At 41.8% G+C, this 22,973-nt stretch overlaps 1 protein-coding gene across 3 annotated transcripts in view; it reads left to right on the top strand.

Annotated features, from left to right (window-relative positions):
• Positions 1-3,564: 3,564 nt before the first annotated feature.
• robo4 (roundabout, axon guidance receptor, homolog 4 (Drosophila)) overlaps positions 3,565-22,973 on the top strand; it is a 45,984-nt gene continuing 26,575 nt past the window's right edge. For 2 of the 3 annotated variants that reach the window (XM_024393770.2, XM_024393772.2), the window contains exons 1-5: positions 3,565-3,947; positions 19,167-19,499; positions 21,803-21,960; positions 22,403-22,523; positions 22,824-22,962. In XM_024393770.2, coding sequence (XP_024249538.1) covers positions 3,746-3,947; positions 19,167-19,499; positions 21,803-21,960; positions 22,403-22,523; positions 22,824-22,962 — 953 coding nt within the window. In that variant the 5' untranslated portion in view covers positions 3,565-3,745. Of the gene's footprint in view, positions 3,948-8,057; positions 8,414-19,166; positions 19,500-21,802; positions 21,961-22,402; positions 22,524-22,823; positions 22,963-22,973 lie in introns of those variants that run through there. The other variant, XM_024393771.2, reaches the window with a different exon arrangement.

The following is a 22,973-nucleotide window of genomic DNA, read 5'->3' as shown; positions in this document are numbered from 1 at the left end:
AGGAGTGTGGATTTTCTCACTGCCGCCCTGGTCTCGCTCCATTACCCCCTTTGTGCGAGGCCAGAGGGTGCTGTCAGTGCCCCACACACCCGGGGACAAATCTCGAGTCCCAGGACCAGGCGTCGCCTCTGCCTCTTACTCCTTTCTCAGGAGGGGATTACCCCAAAGCCGCTCCTCCCGGGGGGAAGATGAAGGCCCAATTTAGAGGTCAGAGTGCTCTCCAATGGCCCACTGGCAGCTAGGACCCGACGCCCCATCGCGGGCGAAGCGTGGCTCTTTGGGCGTCCCTGTGGGGGAAAGATGTCCGAACATTGGCCACTTCCCGGGGAAGGGGCTACAGTGTCAGGCTTTAGAAAGATTGTGGTCAAAATGATGGAGATCGAGATGGGTTGTCTGTAGTGGGTGGTCACTGGACCCCAAAAAATATCTGATACATAGGATAAAATGTGTGCGTGGTGGTCTGTTTTTAGATCATACACAGGGAGGACTGTCACAGGACACACCTGTTGGTCTTGCTCTTTGTATCAATCAGAGTCAGAGTGATTTTCATTTAAATAGTATCACATGCTCAATGAATGTGTTGAAGAAATGGCTAATGATGAACGAGGTGTTTGTACTATTGACTTGGCATAGAAATGCTCCTGAAATAGAATAGTGATAGCTCATTCAACTCAATAATTTGACTTTGGAGCAGAATTCACACTAGGGAGATGTTGTAGCCAACCAGATATTAAAATCTAATTTGATTTTACCTGGTAAGTTGACTGAGAACACATTCACATTTACAGCAATGACCTGGGGAATAGTTACAGATGGGAGGAAGGAGACAATTGGAAGCTGGGGATGATTAGGTGGCCACGATGATTGGGAATTTAGATAAGACACCAGGGTTAACACCCCTACTCGTATGATGTGCCATGGGATCTTTAGTGACCACAGAGAGTGAGGACACCCGTTTCAAAATCCCATCTAAAAGATGACACTCTACACAGGGCAATGTCCCTAATCACTGCCCTGGGGCATTGGGATATTATTTTTTTGACCAGAGGAATGGGTTTCTCCTACTGGCCCTCCAACACCACTTCCAGCAGCATCTGGTCTCCTATCCAGCTAGCTATGTGTTCTAATGTGTACTGCTCACTGCTGGAAGAGATGCATACAGCTGAAGAGACCAGTCATAGTGACATTTAGTTAATCAAAGTCAAGTCTGTCATTGCCCATTAGCAGTTACAGGGCACAAAGTGAAAAACAGTCGAGGTTGTTGGGATAAAATCCAAGATCAGGTCTGATGTGTTAGCCCAGCACGGTAGCTCTGTTACCTATTTCCCCCCAAGGCCTCTCTAGTATCCAACCAGCTGGACTGAATAGTGAAACATCGGACTAGAATGTTTCGACAAGGTCGTTGTAAAAAACTTTTGTCTGATTGTGATTGCTGAGCCAAGATGATGTATGAGGGCTCATACTGTGTGTACAGGCAGCTACAAATTTGCCTGGCTAGTTGCGCTAGTGGGGGGTGGGCAATGGGGGTTTGAGTTGCCTTGTTAAAGGAAGACCGAGAGGCGAAAAAAGAACCCTTTGTGGCCCTTTTTCCCTTTTACGTATTCCTCATCAAAGGGAACTGGCTGTCTTGCAGCCAGATAATTGATACATGAGCTCCGAAAATGTAAATTGTCACCAGTGAAAATGAATTATCTCCACCTCAGCAAATGAGAATGCTGCAGGCTTGATGTCTAGTTTTTTTTCATCTTGCATTTGACTTTTCGTGGCATATTGTAATATTCCTTGTCGGAAAAGCTTGAATATCCTCCAACAAAGGCTTGCCCTTTTTTGGCATTAATGTATTTAGAGTTATCAGAGAGGGTCAGACTTGTTTGGAAACACTCCCTCTCCAGTATTCGGTCTAAAACACTATGGGCAAGAAAGGGGGGCACACAGTAACAGATACCGCCTGCCTACTTCAGTGCGTCACCCTTGAAGAAATAATCTCAGAACACAAACCAATGGGTGTGGAGAAGCAATGCATATCAAATTCCTTTGATGGAGTGGAGAAAGTGGTATTGTCTGGTATTGTGCTGGACGTGATCAGTCAGCTGGTAGACACTTTATTAATGGAACTGATCTACACTGAACAAAAATATAAACAACATGTAAAATGGTGGTGCCATGTTTCATGAGATGAAATACATTTTGTGCACAAATGTGTTTATATCCCTGTTAGTGAGCATTTCTCCTTTGCCATGATAATCCATCCACCTGACAGGTGTGGCATATCAAGAAGCGAATTAAACAGCATGATCAGGTGCACCTTGTGCTGTGGACAATAAAAAGCCAATCTAAAATGTGCAGTTTTATCACACACCACAATGCAACAGATGTCTCAAGTTTTGCGAGAGTGTGCAATTGGCATGCAGACTGCAGGAATGTTCACCAGAGCGGTTGCCAGAGAATTGAATGTTCATTTCTCTACCATAAGCCGCCTCCAACAACATTTTAGAGAATGTGGCAGTACGTCCAAACAACCTCACAACTGCAGACGATGTGTATGGAATTGTGTGGGTGAGGGGTTTGCTGATGTCAACGTTGTGAACAGAGTGCCCCATGGTGGCGACGGGGTTATGGTATAGGCAGGCATACGCTACGGACAACAAACACAATTGCATTTTATCGATGGCAATTTGAATGCACAGAAATACCGTGCTGAGAACCTGAGGCCCATTGTCGTGCCATTCATCTGCCGCCATCACTTCATGCTTCAGCATGATAATACACGGCCCAATATCGCAAGGATCTGTACGCAATTCCTGGAAGCTGAAAATGTCTCAGCTCTTCCATTGGCCTGCATACTCACGAGACATGGCACCCATTGAGTATGTTTGGGATGCTCTGGATTGACGTGTATGATGGCGTGTTCAGTTCCACAGGGCACAATCAACAGCCTGATCAACTCCATGAGAATGAGATGTGTCACGCTGCATGAGACAAATGGTGGTCACACCAGATACTGACTGGTTTTCTGATCCACGGCCCTACCTTTTTTAAGGTATCTGTGACAAACAGATGTATGTCTGTATTCCCAGTCATGTGAAATTCATAGATAAGGGCCTAATGGATTTATTTAAATTGACTGATTTCTTTATATGAACTGTAACTCAGTAAAATCTTTGAAATAGTTACATGTTGCTTTTATGTTTTTGTTCAGTATAGCTTAGGTGAAACAGGCTTCTCTGTATCTCCCCACTCCCTGCCCAAACTCGTTTCCCCTCTTCCTCCCCCTCCAGGCCTTGTTTTCGGTCCCCCCTCTCCGTGCAGAACGAATGGCACAGATGTTGTTGGAGAAGACAGGACCCATTTGGTCCCCTTCCGTGCCCTCCTCTCCCAGCATGGGGCCTGAAACTTGTTTTTCAATCATTGTTTCCCCCCCAACTTCTTTTACCCCCCAAAGAAAAAAGAAGCACAGAGAAAGAGGAGTGAGAGAGCAAGGAGAGAGGCAAAAAAGAAAGAAAGAGGGAGGGAGGGAGGGAAGGGCATCACAAAGCTGGGGTGGAAGGAATATAAAGAAAAAACATTCTTTATAACAATCTCCAATAATTTAACGCAGGGAGGTCCAAGAGTTGTCAGGGGAGAGACTAGTTGAGTTGTGCCTGTTTGGGCTCAAAGTCTATCATGGGTAAGGCATGGTGCCTTAGGCTAGGAGCTTCAGTGTAGAGCTGTGTCATCCAGATAGGGAAGACACGGAGGCTAGAAGATGCAAGTTGGCAGGTGGCTGCTCTGGGTGACCTGGCTCTATATCTGGGCGGAAGGGTCACGCCAGTGTCAATGCCAATGCACATGTATACCTGAGCCGGGACTGGCCGAGGGGTCAAAGACACCGGTCAAGGAGCATGACCGTCATCGATTGGAACACCAGCAGCATCGGCCACACAGGGACAAGCCACACCGGAGAAAAGGTAAGCACCCCCCTTCCTTCCCCCTGACCTACCTCAGACATCTTTTGAGGGAAACCTGTACCATAGCAAAGAATGATTGATGAGTTCATTGGAGTTGTGGAGTGCTGATGCTATTAGCCTAGACAGTTCTCCATGTGCAGGATAGAAGTTGTGGAGTTAGGCTACATAATTAATTAATAATGCAATTTGGTGTCTTAATTTATAATGCATTACTGATTAAGTAATATATTTGATATTTTATAATCTATTGACTAATTATATAACAGTACAGAAAGACATCAAGTTTGCATACAAAGTCAAATTAATGTTGGTCAATATGCATACATATTTTCTATCCAATTACTAATGAAAATGTAAATACATATGAAAAATGATCAGTTATATATGAATTATTTAAGGTTGTCATTTGCATGTTTGGTGTATTATTTAATCGTAGCCTGAGACCGCTTTGCCTGTGCCAAGCTGTTATGAGAAACATTGCACTCAGCATGTGTCCCAGTGTGAGGACCAATGCGTGACATCTTTAAGATGGAAGACACTGAAAAATGTATTTGACGATTGATGGAAAACCAGTATGAGATGACTTGGGTCAGATTCACCGGCGTTGACTCTTGTTGCTGTATTTGCATCAATATTGTTGAAAACCTCAAACTGCAGCCAAAAAGTTTGGAATGTCGTTCTTCTTTCAACTTGTTTTAAGGAACAATTGTTGCTCAAACAGATGACTTGGAATCTCTTCATGTTTAGAAATGAATCTACTAACGTGTTATTAGCAGCAGCATGAAAATAAACATTTATGTTTGTGTAACAAAAAAAATTGAGTTACAAAATATTTGTATTAACAATTTCTTAACACATCTGTTTAGCATTCAATACACTAAGTGTAGCATGTAATTAACAATGAGCTTAAAGATCAATGTACTTCAAACATTTCTTGACTTACTCAAAATGTTTAACCTGACACAACTCAAATCTGGACCCCCTACAAAATCAACTGTAACTGTACTCTGCTATGGTAGTGCAACGGGTTTTCACAAAGGTTTTGAGTAATACCAGCACATTGGGATTTACAGTGTAACTTTGATGAAACAATAATATATCCTCAATCGAATTACTTTTTGTGATCATATACACTGAAAATCAGGTCAAACTATAAAAATGACGTAGCACTTCAAAAGAGATTGCAAGTCAGTGGGGGCTCCTCAGAGGAGTGAGGGGAGGACCAACAACTCAGAGAATTTCAGAAAAATAGTGAAACATTAAAGTTATCCTTTTTAGATAAAACTATATTAAATATATTCACATGTCAACAAATAATTTATTAAAACACACTGTGTTGCAATGAAGGTCTACTGAAGCCTCAACAGCACCATGGTGTAGCAGGAGAACAGCTAGTTTCCATCCTCTTTTGGTTACGTTGACTTCAATACAAAACCTAGGGGTCTCATGGTTCTCACCCCCTTCCATAGACTTACACAGTAATTATGACAGCTTCCGGAGGATGTCCTCCAAACATATCAGAGCTCTTGCAGCATGAACTGACATGTTGTCCACCCAATCAAAGGATCAGAGAAATAATCTAGTACTGAAAGCATAAGCTACAACTAGCTAGCACTGCAGTGCATAAAATGTTGTGAGTAGTTGACTCAAAAAGAGAGAAAGACAATAGTTTAACCATTTAGAACAAATTAATTTCTTTAAAAATGAAGGAGAAGCAAGAAAGAGAGGGAGTTAGAGCTAGAGCTAGCTATATTTTGTTGTATTTTTTTCAAGTCAAGTCAAGGTAAGCGTTTTATTAATTTATTGCCACCAGGGCCTGCCGGTGTAACTGCTAAGCTGCTTGTTGAATGTACACTGTACTGCATGATTGTAGCGGGTTTACTAACGCGTTATTTTAGTAGCTAGGTTGACTATGACGTTACTAACGTTGTTAGCTAATATGGTGACAACGATGTCTAGCGGTTATGATCTGAAGGTTTGGCATGGAAAGGTTTTTTTGTCTGGTCAAAGACAGCTGATGTGTTGTCACTGAAGTCCACAAGCGAAGGGTAAACGTGAGAAGAGTGCATAGATGCAACGAGCCAAATGTTCATGCTGTTTGTATGTGGCTACTATGAAAGTGAACTGTCTTTGCGTGTGATCAGTGGTGTATTCATTCCGCCGATTCTGTTGAAAAACATTTCTTAAATTAAATAAAACTGGGAAAAACATACATGAATTGGTCCAATAGAAACTCTTGTTTGCAACGGTTGGACTAATGATTACACCCTAGATCAGCTAGACGCAGGCAAAAGTGGCCAAGGCGGTATTGAATGTGTCACTGTCTGTCACCTTGATTTCTCCAATTTTTCTCTCAATCTGTGCATCTACATTGTAAACTTTCATTCAAAGGCTAGGTTGGAGCAACCTCATGAGTATAGGGAAAATGTTAGTGTCATGTAGTAGCCTAAACCTATTGATGTTACATTGAGCTCTGTGAATGGAATATGAATGACAGTCATCCAATATGCTGTAATATAAACAAGGCCATGCTCATGAAAAAATTATCATCCTCATCTTAAAAGGCACCTGTTGCAAGTATATATATTACTAGCTTGCTTGAAATAAAATTTAAAAAACACTTCAAAAGCTTTTAGCATTAAGTCCCTCTTTTTAAACACATTATTTTTCTCATTCCATTCATCTCTCTCACCCATTCCAACACCTCCTTGACCTTTGAGACTTCATAAAATTAAAAGAGGTCAATTTTAAAGCCATCCCTCAGCACATCTTTAACCCACCACCATTTTCATGCATTGTGTTTAGGGCTAGCCATCTTCCTTCAGCCTCTCCAAACCTTTTGTTCATGGCTGAAATCTGGCCAATGCCACGGCCATCTAGCCCGAGTTCTTGGATCAATATAAGCGTCCATCACCTCGACTGGGCCTTTCTAGACCGACACAATGGCAGGTTCACTAAACAACACTTTATCTATGTGGTTTTGGGGAGGGAATTAACTACCAGTGGCAGTCTCCCCCTTTTATCTCTCTTCTCTCCCTCTGAGAGCCCTGTTTGCACAGGGGATCTTGGGTAATTGGGATAAGTAACTATTAGCTCCTGAAGTTGTTTTTCTTTTCTCTTCACAGCTATGCTCTAGCAGGACCTCCTTGTTGTTTCTGCTGCAATGCATCACTTGGTGATGATATCTGAGTGGATTTGTAGCAGGATGGAAAAAATAGATCCATTTTGTCTCAATTAAAACTCTAAATACTAAAAGAACATTTGAATGCATATGTTATTCTTTAGAGCTACTCTGTATGAATCTGTAGGCTAGAGCAAGTCAAACCTCTCCATAAGTCATTTAAATTCAGTTGAAAAATAAGGCTGTCGATATTAGCAGATATTATTGTCATTGCATCTCTCTACAAAACAACTACTTGCATTTCCAATTCCTTGTTGTGCAACATCTTTTCAGTTTAGATGAAATAATGCAATGATAAACCATGAGATATGACATGATTGCAAGAACTGTAAAATCTCTTCAGCTCATTAGAGATGAGATCATATCATTTACATCTATTGTTTAGAAACATGGGAGCCTCCACATTTCCTGCCTCACCATGTAGGGTTGACAGAACTGCTGCTACAAATAAGAAAACATGGAAGAAAACATGGAAATTGAAGACCAGTCCACATGGCTGTTTGTATTATAAGCTTCTAAGAATGCAGGAAACCAAACATACAGGCAACCAATATAGCTTATGTGGATCAATATTGCTGTAGGTTACCATAATTTATAACCCTGAAATTGGCACTTCAAATAAGGGAACATGTAAATAAATGTAAACGAATAAGGTAGGCTTTAAAGTGCCCCAGAAGCAAATGATCTTATTATTGCGTTTCAGGAAACAATTGATGTTCAAAGAGGACCACAATATATCCTGTTTAGCCTATGTATGCAGTGGCAGTCCTTTTCATTTCTTGCCATTTATGTTTGTAATGCTTAGCAGGTGTTGGTGATAAAACGGTGGCATAAGCCCCTCATGCGATTAAAGTCATTTCCAGCCAGGGAGTTAAAACGTGGGAGTGTCGCTTTTTTAAAGCGGTGACTTGTTGCGGCTTCGCCTACCTCAATTCTGACCGCATCATAGTCACGAGGGATTGTTCCTAATTGCGTTGGCGCTTTGTTGGATCTAGATAAAGCGGTAGTCATTGTGTGACGGAATGGCAAACGAAACAAACATTGAAATATCTGAACAATTTTATTCAATCTTGATTAGAAATTCCTCAAATTGAAATTTGGTTCGTGCGTAAAAGTTGAAAGGAAACGAACGTCCTCAAGTTAAATAATATGCACCAGATAGATAGTTCAACGATGCAATAAGAATTTGTTTACATGCTGTGTTTTGGTGACCTAACATTTAAAATGACGGAACAGGTGTTTACAAGATTGCTGGTATTTTTCGCAACTCTTGGAAACCTTGCAGGTAAGGCTTTTATTTTGATCTGATATATGTAATGTAGGCCTATCTATGGTAAACATCGATTGTATGCCATATCTGATAATGCATTTAGTGTTAATTTAATTCTCATTATTGCTATCAATGGAATAAATAAAGTTTGTAATACCGTAGTTGTAGCCTATATTGGCTGGGTGACTTGAACTCATTCTCAACAGAAGTTTCTCTCTCAACAAAATAACTATCTCAACAACAGTTTACAAACAGAAATTCTAGTGGTATCAGAGTCCCCATTTGTTTATTGACAGGCTTAGCTTTTTAAAGCCAGACTTTAGGCTTAACTGTATGATCAATAGTTAATATAGTTCTCTCCTGTTACTGATTTTTTTTTATCCCCTACTTTTTTCAACAAGAGAGGAACAAATGTATTTTTACATTTAATTTTCCTACTTTTCAATGGCACTTTGTTGTTTAGTAAATAATCAACACTTGATCTAACCTACAGCACCTGCCAAGTCAGCCCATCTGTGTGACACACTATTGTTATTCCAATCAATTTGGAAGTGACAATTTAGGAAAGATTTATTAGGCTATTCTAAAGATTTTGAAAATAATAAACATGTAAAAATATCATATTCGATTTTCAAAAAATAGTTGTAGGATTTTTAGATGTTTCTTCCTCACAAAATAGCTCTGTCCAAAATAATATAGACTTTACATGGCAAGACACAGACATGATTGTCTTATCCTATGATCAGGAGTAGGCCTATGGCTAGCCTAGTGTTGCAAATTAAATCTGAAAACCTATGAAAAAGATCTTGACAGTCCTCTCATGCATGATGAAAGCATCCATCAGATAGTTCTAGTTGTTCTAGTTGGAATATTTTAATATAAAAATCAACACAGGCACATATAGCCCATCGCAGCTCAATGGCCAAAGTTTGTGATTTTTATCCAATAGTACATATCTGCAATTAAGCCTTAGAATCAATAGGGTATCATCCTCCCAAGTCCCTCCCATTGGCCCATGTGATTGAAATGTTTTGACAATGCCATTCAATAAGGGCATTGTTGACTGGCCAGTAATAGCATGGGTACACTGCCACTGCCCAACGCTCAGCGCACAGGTGACGGATTTCCCTTTGAACCCTCTTGATTTTGTTTGTGTGAATGCGCTTTTGTTGCCTCATTTAGTGGGGGGAGGGGGGGTGGCCTTTCGACTGGTTTAGCTTCCTGTCCCATACAGGAAGTACAGCAGAATCACCCCACTTCCTCCAACTTGGAGTCATACAATACCATAGGGCAATTAAACAATGGGAATTCCAATGCTGCTGGCTTAAGAATAGACATTGTTTGTTGGTAGCCGGAGTCTCTGCTTGTTTGTGTTGGGTGTTCTTACTTAAGTGTGTGAGCTCACCCTGGACTAGGGGCACCCTCTGGGTGTGGTGTCTCTGTACTGTAAAAGTTCACTAATACTGACTCTTAACTATACTCTTGCTCCACTTTGAGTTTGTTCATCTCTTCATCTGCCATTAGCCTCTGAGTCATACTGTACCACAATGTCGTCTCCATCGCAGTAAAACTCATTTTTGAAAGTGGGAGTTACTTATGGTATGAAAAGCATTGGGGAGCCTGCCAATGGAGGCTCTTGTTGTATCTAGCCTTCAAAACTGACCCAAGATCAGGGGTGCTAGTGCTCATGCGTATGGAGTAGAAGTGTTCCTTCAAATCTCCTCTCCCCTTATTTTGAAATCTTTAATTGTTACCATTTGAGTTTCAAGTTTGCAAAAAATATATACACATTGTTTAGTATGATTCCCAGGCACTAACTAGCAGCAAAAAAGTTAAAGATTGCGACGAAAACCAACAGAACAGCTTACACAAAATCTACACAGGCCCAACAAGCAGCAGATGTCACCTTCAGTACTCAAATGGAGCTAACTTTCCAAATACCCAGCAACAAGATTCAATGTGTCAACAAACGAAAGAGGCTGTAATAAATTTATCAACGATCATTTTGACAGGCTCGAAACAAAGTTTGAGTCTCTAAAGACAGCACAGGCCGAACTGAAGAGCCGCATGGACACAGCCAATTAGGACTTGTCTGACCATGACACCCGGATCGGAGGCCTGGAAACCACCTGCGCGCAGCTTAGAAAGAAGACCAAGGCGCTCCAAGCCAAGGTTCTCGATTTAGAAGGCAGCAGTTGCAGGCTGAACATCAAACTTGTGGGGATTTTGGAGGATGAAGAACAAGGTTAACCCACAGAGTTCATGTCCTAGCTCATTCCTAAGCTGCTGGGCGACGACAACTTCCCTAAGCCGCTCATCATTGACCATGCACACCGCTCTCTACAGGCGAATTCCTCACCAGGTGCCAAGCCACGCACCATAATTGCAAGGGTACATTGCTTTCAGGAAAAGGAGCTCATTCTACGACTTGGATGACAGCGAGCTATGGAATACAAAGGCCAAAAGGTTCTCATCTTCCCTGACTAAACCATGGAGGCCCTAATCTATGGATTTCACATGACCTAGGAATCCAGATATGCATCTGTTGGTCACATATACCTTAAAAGAAAAGGTAGGGGCGTGGATCAGTGATCATTTGCCCACTGAAGTTGGTTATGACACCGAACTGCAGTCAGATCAAAATCCTGAGGTTCCCTCAGACCGTTTCTGTTAGTTTGTGCAGAAATTCCTCATTTGTGAACCCACAGTTTCATCAGCTGTCCGGTTTGCTGGTCTCTGACGATCCCGCAAGTGAAGCCAGATGTGGAGGTCCTGGGCTTGCATGGTTACACTTGGTCTGCGGTTGTGAGGCCAGTTGGAAGTATTTCCAAATTCGCTAAAACAACATTGGAGGCAGCTTATGGTAGAGAAATTAACATTAATTTCTCTGCCAACAGGTCTGGTGGATATTCCTGCAGTCAGCATGCCAATGGTGCACAAGGTGCACCTGTGTAATGGTCATGCTGTTTAATCCGCTTCTTAATATGCCACACCTATCAGGTGGCAAAGGAAAAATGCTCACTAATGCTCATTGCATTTATATTTTTGTTCAGTGTACATGTGGGTAGGGGTAAAAGTAAGGCAGGCAGTTCGGGTGCGGGAGGGGTTCACCGACACAGCTGATATAGGGAGAAGGGGGGAGAAGGATGAAGTGAGGGAGGGAGACTGTTATTGACAAAATAAGGTTGTTAAACACAAAGTGTTCAACAGGAATCTGTGTGTGTCAGTGTCCCCACCTGGGTTCCACAGTGTCCACACTAAGTGGCTACAGAGTACTTTATACTGAAAAACAGACACACACACTCACATCAGTTGTGGTCGGTGCCATTTAAGATTAGGGAGGACAATTGTTATTGTTATGAGCATGGCCTTATGTCTATTACAGAATATTGGATGACTGTCATTCATATTCCATTCACCCAGCTCAACGTAACATCAATAGGTTTAGGCTACTACATGATACTCAAAGTTTCCCTATACCCATCATGAGGTTGCTACAACCTAGCCTATGAATGAAAGTTTAAAACGTAGGTGCACAGGTCGAGAGATATTTGAGTAATCAAGGTGACGGTGATTGACACATTCAATACTGCCTTGCATCTTGCCTGTATCTAGCTGATCTAGGGTGTAATCATTAGTTAGTTGCAAACAAGAGTTTCTATTGGACAAATTCAGGTATGTTTATTTTTATTTTATTTAACCGTTATTTAACTAGGCAAGTCAGTTCAGAACAAATTTTTATTTACAATGATGGCCTACCAAAAGGAAAAAGGCCTCCTGTGGGGATGGGGGCCTGGAATTAAAAATGAATACAATATAAATATAGGACAAAACACACATCACAACAAGAGAGACAACACTCCACTCCATAAAGAGAGACCGAAGAAGACAACATAGCAAGGCAGCAACACATGACAACACAGCATGGTAGCAACAAAACATGATAGCAGCACAAAACATGGTACAAACATTATTGGGCATAGACAACAGCACAAAGGGCAATAAGGTAGAGACGACAATACATCACACAAAGCAGCCACAACTGTCAGTGTGAGTGTCCATGATTGAGTCTTTGAGATTGAGATAAAACTGTCCAGTTTGAGTGTGTTTGCAGCTCATTCCAGTCACTAGCTGCTGAAAAGAGGGAGCGACCCAGGGATGTGTGTGCTTTGGGGACCTTTAACACAATGTGACTGGCAGAACTGGTGTTGTATGTGGAGGATGAGGGCTGCAGTAGATATCTCAGATAGGTGGGAGTGATGCCTAAGAGGGTTTTATAAATGCTCATCAACCAGTGGGTATGTGACAGGTATACAGAGATGACCAGTTAACAGAGGAGTATAGAGTGCAGTGATGTGTCCTATTAGGAGCATTGGGGGTAAATCTGATGGCCGAATGGTAAAGAACATCTAGCTGCTTGAGAGCACCCTTACCTGCCGATCTATAAATTATGTCTCCGTAATCTAGCATGGGTAGGATGGTCACTTGAATCAGGGTTAGTTTGGCAGCTAATGTGAAAAAGGAGCGATTACGATAGAGGAAACCAAGTCTAGATTTAACTTTAGCCTGCAGCTTTGATATGTGCTGAGAGAAGGACAGTGTACCATCTAGCCATACTCCCAAGTACTTGTATGAGGTGACTACCTCAAGCTCTAAACCCTCAGAGGTAGTAATAACACCTGTGGAAATAGTGGCATTCTTCTTACCAAACCACATTACCTTTTTGTTTTGGAGGTGTTCAGAACAAGGTTAAGGGTAGAGAAAGCTTGTTGGACACTAAGACAGCTTTGTTGTAGAGCATTTAACACAACATCCAGGGAGGGGCCAGTTGAGTATAAGACTGTATCATCTGCATATAAATGGATGAGAGCTTCCTATTGCCTGAGCTATGTTGTTGATGTAAATTGAGAAGAGTGTGGGGCCTAGGATCGAGCCTTGGGGTACTCCCTTGGGTTCAGGCAGTGGCTGAGATAGCAGATTGTCTGACTTTATACACTGCACACTTTGAGAGAGAGAGTTAGCAAACCAGGCCAAAGACCCCTCAGAGACACCAATACTCCTTAGCCGGCCCACAATAATGGAATGGTCTGCCGTATCAAAAGCTTTGGCCAAGTCAATAAAAATAGCAGCACAATATTGCTTAGAATCAAGGGCAATGGTGACATCATTGAGGACCTTTAAGGTTGCAGTGACACATCCATAACCTGAGTGGAAACCAGATTGCATACCCGAGATGATAATACTATAGACACCAAGAAAGCCAGTCAGTTGATTATTGACAAGTTTTTCCAACACTTTTGATAAACAGGGCAAAATAGAAATAGGCCTATAACATTTAGAATCAGCTTTATCTCCCCCTTTAAATAAAGGACAAACTGTGTCTGCCTTCCAAGCAATGGGAACCTCCCCAGAAAGGAGATACAGGCTTGGTGATGATAGGGGCAGCAACCTTAAAGAAGAAAGGGTCTAAACCATCTGACCCAGATGTTTTTTGGGGTTCAAGTTTAAGGAGCTCCTTTAGCATCTCGGACTCAGTCACTGCCTGCAGGGAGAAACTTTGTAGCGGGGCAGGTGAAAACGAGGGAGAAGCATCGGGGATAGTCGCATTAGAAAGGGTGGGCGATGAGGAAATGTTGGATGGGCAAGGAGGGATGGCTGAGTCAAATAGGAATCCTGACTTAATGAAGTGGTGATTTAAAGAGCTTAGTCATGTGCTTCTTGTCAGTAACAACCACATCATCAACATTAAGGGACATGGGCAGCTGTGAGGGGGAGGGTTTATTCTCCAGGTTTTTAACCGTTTTACATAACTTCTTGGGGTTACAGAGAGAGAACTGCTCCTTAAAGTAACTATCTTTGGCCTTCTGGATAGCCTGAGTGCACTTATTTCTCATTTGCCTGAACGATAGCCAGTCAACCTGAGTATGCGTGTGCCGAGCCTTTCGCCAAATGTAATTCTTAAGGTGGAGTAACTCTGCAAGATCACGGTCGAACCAGGGGCTGAACCAGTTTTGAATTCACATTTTCTTTATGGGGGTGTGTTTGTTAACAATACCACTGAAAATATAAAAAAAAGTCCAAGCGTCATCGACAGAGCTGATCAAGCTGATTCTATACCATTTTACAGAGGCCAGTTCATGAAGGAAGGCTTGCTCATTAAAGTTTTTTTAGCAAGCGTCTATGACAAATCGGGACAGGTTGTTTCACTGAGCAGCCATTGCGAACACAGACTGTAAAACAGTGATCACTAAGGTCATTACAGAAAACATCAGACTGATACCGATCAGGATTATTTGTGAGGATAACATCGAGGAGAGTAGCCTTTTTTTGGGGTGTTTGGAGTCATACCTTGTGGGATTGGTAATAATGTGAGAACTATTTAGGGAGTCCCATTGCTTTAGGACTTGGTCAGATGGTTTAAGCATGTCCAGGTTTAAGTCACCTAGCAGGACAAATTCAGACTTAGTGTAAGGGGTCAGGAGAGAGCTTAGGGCAGGTAAGGTATGGGCCGGTTCTGATGGAGCATGATAGCACCCAGCAACAGTCAACAAAAAGCTATTTGAAAGTTTAATGCTTAAAACCAGCAAATCAAATTATTTGGGGACAGACTTGGTGGAGACAACTGAGCACTGAATGGGATCCTTGGTAAAGATTGCCACTCCCCCACCTTTTGATGATCTGTCTTCCCGAAAAAGGTTATAATCAGAAAGGTTAACATCAGTATTCAAAACACTCTTCCTTAACCTCTTGAAGCTAGGGGGCACTATTTTTATTTTTGGAAAAATAACACTCCCAAAGTAAACAACCTATTTCTCAGGACCAGATGCTAGAATATGCATATAATTGACAGCTTAGGATAGAAAACACTCTAAAGTTTCCAAAACTGTAAAAATATTGTCTGAGTATAACAGGACTGATATTGCAGGCGAAAGCCTGAGAAAAATCCAATCAGGAAGTGACTCTTATTTTGAAACCCCTGTCTTTCTATGCATCCCTATTGCCCATTGAAAGGGATATCAACCAGATTCCTTTTTCTGTCTACAGCCTTTAGACGTAGTTTCAGACCTTTATTTTGAAGAATGAGCGTAAACGTCCACATTGCGTAAGTGGTCAGTTGTTGGCTCAGTGTGATTTTTGCGCAAAACAGAGAGGTAGCCATTTTTCCTCCCTGTCCTATTGAAAAGTCAACTGTCCCAGTTGATATATTATCGAATAGATATTTGAAAAACACCTTGAGGTTTGATTATAGAAAACGCTTGCCATGTTTCTGTCGAAATTATGGATATAATTTGGAATTTTGGTCTGCGTTGTCGTGACCGCTATTTCAGGTGGATTCCTGGGCATAATGCATCAAACTAACGGAGGTATTTGGATATAAAAAATATCTTTATGGAACAAAAGGAACATTTGCTGTCTAACTGGGAGTCTCGTGAGTGAAAACATCCGAAGATCATCAAAGGTAAACGATTAATTTGATTGCTTTTCAAAAATACGTTTGACATGTTTCCTCGATCATTACGGAAACTATTTGGAATTTTCTGCGATGTCGTGACCGCTCGAGCCTGTTGATTTCTGAACATAACGCGCCAAACAAATGGAGGTATTTTGGATATAAAAATAATCTTTATAGAACAAAAGGAACATTTATTGTGTAACTGTATACATCTGGCCTGTCTTTGGACACGGTGATAACAAACCTCCAAACGAGCTTCAATGCCATACAACACTCCTTCCGTGGCCTCCATCTGCTCTTAAATGCTATTAAAACTAAATGCATGCTCTTCAACCGATCGCTGCCTGCCCGACTAGCATCACTACTCTGGACGGTTCTGACTTAGAATATGCGGACAACTATAAATACCTAGGTGTCTGGCTAGACTGTAAACTCTCCTTCCAGACACATATTAAGGATCTCCAATCCAAAATAAAATCTAGAATCGGCTAGCTATTTCGCAACAAAGCCTCATTCACTCATGCTGCCAAACATACCCTTGTAAAACTATCCTACCGATCCTTGACTTTGGCGATGCCATTTACAAAATAGCCTCCAACACTCTGCTCAGCAAATTGGATGCAGTCTATCACAGTGCCATCCATTTTGTCACCAAAGCCCCATATACTACCCACCACTGCGACCTGTATGCCCTCGTTGGCTGGTCATCGCTACATATTCGTCGCCAGACCCACTGGCTAAAGGTCATCTATAAGTCTTTGCTAGGTAAAGCTCTGCCTTAACTCAGCTCATTGGTCACCATAATAACACCCACCCGTAGCACGCACTCCAGCAGGTATATTTCTCTGGTCATCCCCAAACCCAACACCTCCTTTGTCCGCCTTTCCTTCCAGTTCTCTGCTGCCAATGACTGGAACGGATTGCAAAAATCACTGAAGTTGGAGAATTATATCTCCCTCACCAACTTTAAGCATCAGCTGTCAGAGCAGCTTCCCGATCGCTGCAGCTGTACATAGCCCATCTGTAAATAACCCATCCAACCAACCACCTACTTCATCCCCAAATTTGTGTTTGTTTTTCTGCTCTTTTGCACACCAGTATTTCTACTTGCACATCCTCATCTGCACAACTATCACTCCAATGTTAATTGCTAAATTGTAATTACTTCACCACTATGGCCTATGTATTGCCTTACCTCCTTATTTCATTTGCACACACTGTACACATGTTTTTATATTGTTTTATTGACTGTACATTTGTTTATCCCATGTGTAACTCTGTGTTGTTGATTTTGTCTCACTGCTTTGCTTTATCTTGGTCAGGTCGCAGTTGTAAATGAGAACTTGTTCTCAACTGGCCTAGCTGGTTAAATAAAGGTGAGAAGAAAAAACATCTCAAAGACAAAATATGTTTCTGATTTGTTTAATTAACACTTTTTTGGTTACTACATGATTCCATATGTGTTTTTTCATAGTTTTGATGTCTTTACTATTATTCTACAAACTACAAAATAGTAAAAATAAAGAAAAACCCTGGAATGAGTAGGTGTCCAAACTGAGTAGGTGTCCATACTTTGACTGGTACTGTATGTCACCAGTAGGCCAAGTAATTGTACCGTTAATACCTGTCATTTGGTTACATTAATTTCTGTTAATGTATTATTTAATAATTTACCGTTCTCATTCTTAGAGGTGAAACAGTTTGCAGAGTTCAAAACCTGCTACCCTTGTGAGAAACCAGTAGTCTTTTTTTTACATAACCATCATTTATGAGTTTTGTAAATTTTGCAATTGTCTTTTGTTTGGTGTGAGCAATGAGCATGTCTCTGTCTGGTTTCTCTGTCCTGATAATGTTCAGGGAACGTGCACGTCTGAGCACGCATAGAAGTACCTGGCCTGCTGCACGCAAATTTAGGAAAGTGCCCATTTGGGATGTCTGAGTTCTGATGATCCCATATATACAGTTGAAGTCGTAAGTTTACATACATTTAGGTTGGAGTCATTAAAACACGTTTTTCAACCACTCCACAAATTTCTTGTTAACAAACTATAGTTTTGGCAAGTCGATTAGGACATCTACTTTGTGCATGACACAAGTAATTTTTCCAACAATTGTTTACAGACAGATTATTTCACTTATAATTCACTGTATCACAATTCCAGTGGGTCAGAAGTGTAAATACACTAAGTTGACTGTGCCTTAAAAACATCTTGGAAAATTCCAGAAAATGATGTCATGGCTTTAAAAGCTTCTGACAGGCTAATTGACATAATTTGAGTCAATTGGAGGTGTACCTGTGGATATATTTCAAGGCCTACCTTCAAACTCAGTGCCTCTTTACTTGACATTATGGGAAAATCTAAAGAAATCAGCCTAGACCCCAGAGAACAATTGTAGACCTCCACAAGTCTTGTTCATCCTTGAGAGCAATTTCCAAACGCCTGCACGTTCATCTGTACAAACAATAGTACGGAAGTATAAACACCATGGGACCACGCAGGAAGGAGACTCGTTCTGTCTCCTAGAGATGAACGTACTTTGGTGCGAAAAGTGCAAGTCAATCCCAGAACAACAGCAAAGGACCTTGTGAAGATGCTAGAGGAAATCGTACAAAAGTATCTATATCCATAGTAAAATGAGACCTATATCGACATAACCTGAAAGGCCGCTCAGCAAGGAAGAAGCCACTGCTCCAAAGCTGCCATAAAAAAGCCAGACTACGGTTTGCAACTACACATGGGGATAAAGATCGTACTTTTTGGAGAAATGTCCTATGGTCTGATGAAACAAAAATAGAACTGTTTGACCATAATGACCATCGTTATGTTTGGAGGAAAAAGGGGGAGGCTTGCAAGCTGAAGATCACCATCCCAACCGTGAAGCACAGGGGTGGCAGTGTCATGTTGTGGGGGTGCTTTGCTGCAGGAGGGTCTGGTGCACTTCACAAAATAGATGGCATCATGAGGTAGGAAATTATGTGGATATATTGAAGCAATCCAGTACATACGACTAATACAACTTGAACTTGAAAGAACCTGCATTTTCAGCAGGATATTTTCTACTGGTTTTATTTGTTAGCTTTAGGCCTATTTATTAGACTTTGTTGACAATGGAAGTTATAGGCCTACTGCTTCTCATGGGAAACAACTATGACTTAATTGTCTTGGATCCCATTCGATGCTAAATGCATAGTATGCATTGTAATAGTAATAAACTATTTTCAGATCTTCTGTGAATTAACAGACGCAATAGCCTACTTTGACAGAACCTGAATTTCTCCATCTTTCCTCCGTCCACTGTTCTTGTTCCCTCCAGGTTCCAGACTGAGGACGGATGTGGTGGAGGTCCGCCCGCGGATTGTCCACCACCCCTCAGATGTGGTGGTCAAGGTAGGCAGCCCCGCCACCCTCTCCTGCCGCGCCGACGGCACACCCGAGCCCTCCATTGAGTGGCTCCGCAATGGCCAGCCCCTGGAGATGGACAAGCTGGACAGCCAATCACGGCCCATCGTCCTATCAGAGGGCAGCCTTTTTTTCCTCAGCGTGGTGCCAGGGAGGCGGAGTCAGTCACATGAGGGCGTGTACGCCTGCATGGCAAGGAACAGCGCTGGCAAGGCTACCAGCCGCAACGCCTCCCTCTATATCGCAGGTAAGACTGTGGGGATGTCTTTCAAATTAGATGGACATGCGTATCTTGTTATAAATTCCAAGATGCCATGCAGAAATAATTGCACAGTAGGATGAAGAGAGGTACCATGTTATAAAGAGGTCCCACTGTTATACATCATGTGAGTGAAGAGACTATGTATCAGTCTCAGCAGTGGGCACACTAACTAATAAACCACTCAAGGGCTTGATTGGCTGACTCAGGTGTGCTCATACTGAGATGGAACCAAAGCCACACACAGCTGCCTTCCAAGCACTTAAAAACACTATGCCAGATGCATGTGAAAATCTGGCCTTAGAATACATTCTGTTGTCTTGGTTGGATGACCCTCTGTGGCTCCTACATCCTGTCCCATTAACTTCTCTCCCTCCATGCTGATCTTAAATGTGATATCAAGCTGATATATTATCCTTCAGGTCCACGGAAAGCCCGCAGTAACCACAGACCCCTGCTCCAGAGAGAAAGCGAGAGACATTGAGATTGTCCGTGTGATTGCTGAGTAGAATTATTATTATATGTATATTTTTAAAAACATTTATTGAACTAGGCAAGTCAGTTAAGAACAAATTCTTATTTACAATGATGGCCTACCAAAAGGCCAAAGGTCTCCTGTGGGGACCGGGGCTGGGATTTAAAAAAAAAAAAATATATAATATATATATATATATATATATATATATATTATAAAAAATATATATATATATATATATATATATATATATATATATATATATGTGTCAAAACACACATCGCGACAAGAGACGACACAACTCTACATAAAGAGAGACCTAAGACAACAACACAGCATGGCAGCAACACATGACAACACAGCATGATAACAATATGGTAGCAGCACAAAACATGGTATAAACATTATTGGGCACAGACAACCGCACAAAGGACAAGAAGGTAGAGACAACAATACATCACGCAAAGCAGCCACAACTGTCAGTAAGAGTGTCCATGATTGTCTTTGAATGAAGAGATTGAGATAAAACTGTCCAGTTTGAGTGTTTGTTGCAACTCGTTCCAGTCGCTAGCTGCAGCAAACTGAAATTAAAGGGGGTCCAAAATCAATGTTTACCACATTCCCAGGACAAACACTGCTAATTTACCCCTAACCCCCAGCCTCTGTTTGCACACAAAATAGGGTCACCCACAGACCACTGGATTCCTGAGCTGGCTGGTATAATTAGTGGCTGATTGACTTGTTGGGGGGACTTCCCTGGAGCAGTACGTGGTGGAGGCATGGAGCCATTGGCACTATACTTTCGATTGAGTTATAGAAGCAGATCGATTGTAGTATAGTTTGCGTTTAACCTTTTTATTTATCCAGGTTAGTCTCAATAAGATAATTGTGCAATTGTGACCTTTTGTAAGTAATAGTTGAACTGGTTAGGTTAGTAGCCTCTACAGTCATGAACCATGCAGCACTGTTAATTCAAGAGTTGTGCTAAGATCTCTATCATAGCTAGACAATTATTGAGTTCAAGAATACCCGTAATACGTGTTAAAGAAGTCCAGCCTTGGATGAAGAGTGGAGATATTCCAGTAGTAGTTTATGGCACTAGACCATTGTAACCATACATGTGACCAAGTAGACGCCTAATACTTTTTGTCTCATGATTCCATGTGGTGTCATAACATAGGTATTGCATTAGGACATCAGTGAAGATTTAAACAGACATCCTAAACATGTGGTAATGTACACATGCAAGGGGAAAATACCATTGTCTCTGTCCTTTTGGATATAATGGAAGGGAGCTCCTTAGACCTTCAACTGAAATGGTTCACAGTGACTCTTAACGATTGAGTAAACATGACAAGTCTCTGCAAAGACGTCAGGCTTGTCTGTCATGTACTTGTGTTAATATCAAATTTGCTCTATGAATTGTTTGGGACCTCTGGGGAATATATGAGGTTGTTGATGGGGCAACACTGGACAAAAGCACTGTGTATTCTGTGTATAAAATATATGGATATTTAGAGCTGTGCGATGTGGTCCAAAACGTATAGTGTGATATGGTGTGGTAATGGTACTGTGAAATAAGATAAATCATTAGATTAGTTTATTATAAGCCTTGCAAATTTTCGGTGGTCAAAAGTCAAGTCAAGCAGACAGTGGTGCGTGTGGTGCTGGGCACATGTTTCCCAGGCAATGTTTATTAACTACAGGCTTGTAGACTGACTTTGACTTTGTTATCCAATGTAATGTTATGGCCTTGTGCACCAGCTAGTCTCAAACCCACTGTTTATGAATGGACGACCTCTGTGTGTTCTTTCAGCTCTGCGTGAGGACTTCCGGGTGCAGCCCTGTGACGTGGAGGTGGCTGTGGGGGAGGTGGCGGTGATGAACTGCAGCCCGCCTGTAGGCCACCCCGAGCCCAATGCCACCTGGAGAAAAGACGGGGTCCCCATCAACAACACCAATCCGCACTACACTGTGAGACCTCCTTTATAACACAGCTACATGCTTTGTAGGGCTTTCTTTCTATGCTTTTTGAAATTAGAAATTGACAATGGGACAGTTGTCAGTGTGCATTTCTGTGCAGTAAATGTATTTTCAAGACACTATGGTTTTTCCATAATATGGAACAGATGTTCTATATTATTGTAATTCATTTTTTGAACTAATTTCCAGAGGTGGCAGGAGCTGAAATGCATACTGTTTTGAATACTTATTTCTCGAATCAAATCAGTGGTAACACGGTATTGCCAATAGAGGGCACTGTTGTACAACATTTTGATTAAAACCACAGGCTGCTTCATACATTTTCCTCCATTATTAATAAAAGAGGACATGTCACCTTGGATGAAGAACTATCCCCCCCCAAAATCCTTGTTTATTTGTAACTGTATGTGCATGATCCCCATGTGATCTATAGGAACTGAATGGGAAGTTGATAATCGCCCCAGCCCAGAAAAATGACTCTGGCGTGTACATCTGTGTGGCCTCCAACACTGTGGGAGTAAGAGAGAGCAGGGCCGCCCGCCTGTCTGTCCTAGGTAAGATGAACCCTGACTCCGTGTACAGGACCATTTTAGCAATAACCTTTTTTACCATACTGAGCCAAGCTGTACTTTGCTGGCCTGGTTATGCATCCACCATAGTTGCTGGAACGGTGCTGGAAATTAAAATGTGAAAAGAACAGAGTCCACACAGTACAGTTTGGGTCGGCACATCAGTGTGAAAAAGGTATGTCAGTGTTTGCTATTGATATAAGGGATAGCATGGAATTGAATGCTTAGAGATGTGATATGAATAACCATAATTTGTGTATTTGCCCATGCTTTCTCCATCCCCAGCCAAGCCAGTGTTGGTGCTGAAGCCTCAGGATGTGTCGGTGGGGACAGGAGAGTCTGCCCAGTTTTACTGCGAGGCTAAAGGAGACCCCATGCCAGCTGTGGAGTGGAGCCGAGTGCAGGGCCCTCTGCCCAATGGCAGGTCTGATTCTT

The sequence above is a fragment of the Oncorhynchus tshawytscha genome, linkage group LG30 (assembly GCF_018296145.1).
Source record: "Oncorhynchus tshawytscha isolate Ot180627B linkage group LG30, Otsh_v2.0, whole genome shotgun sequence".
Classification (NCBI taxonomy): Eukaryota; Metazoa; Chordata; class Actinopteri; order Salmoniformes; family Salmonidae; genus Oncorhynchus; species Oncorhynchus tshawytscha.
This window is presented reverse-complemented; position numbering and strand designations above follow the sequence as displayed.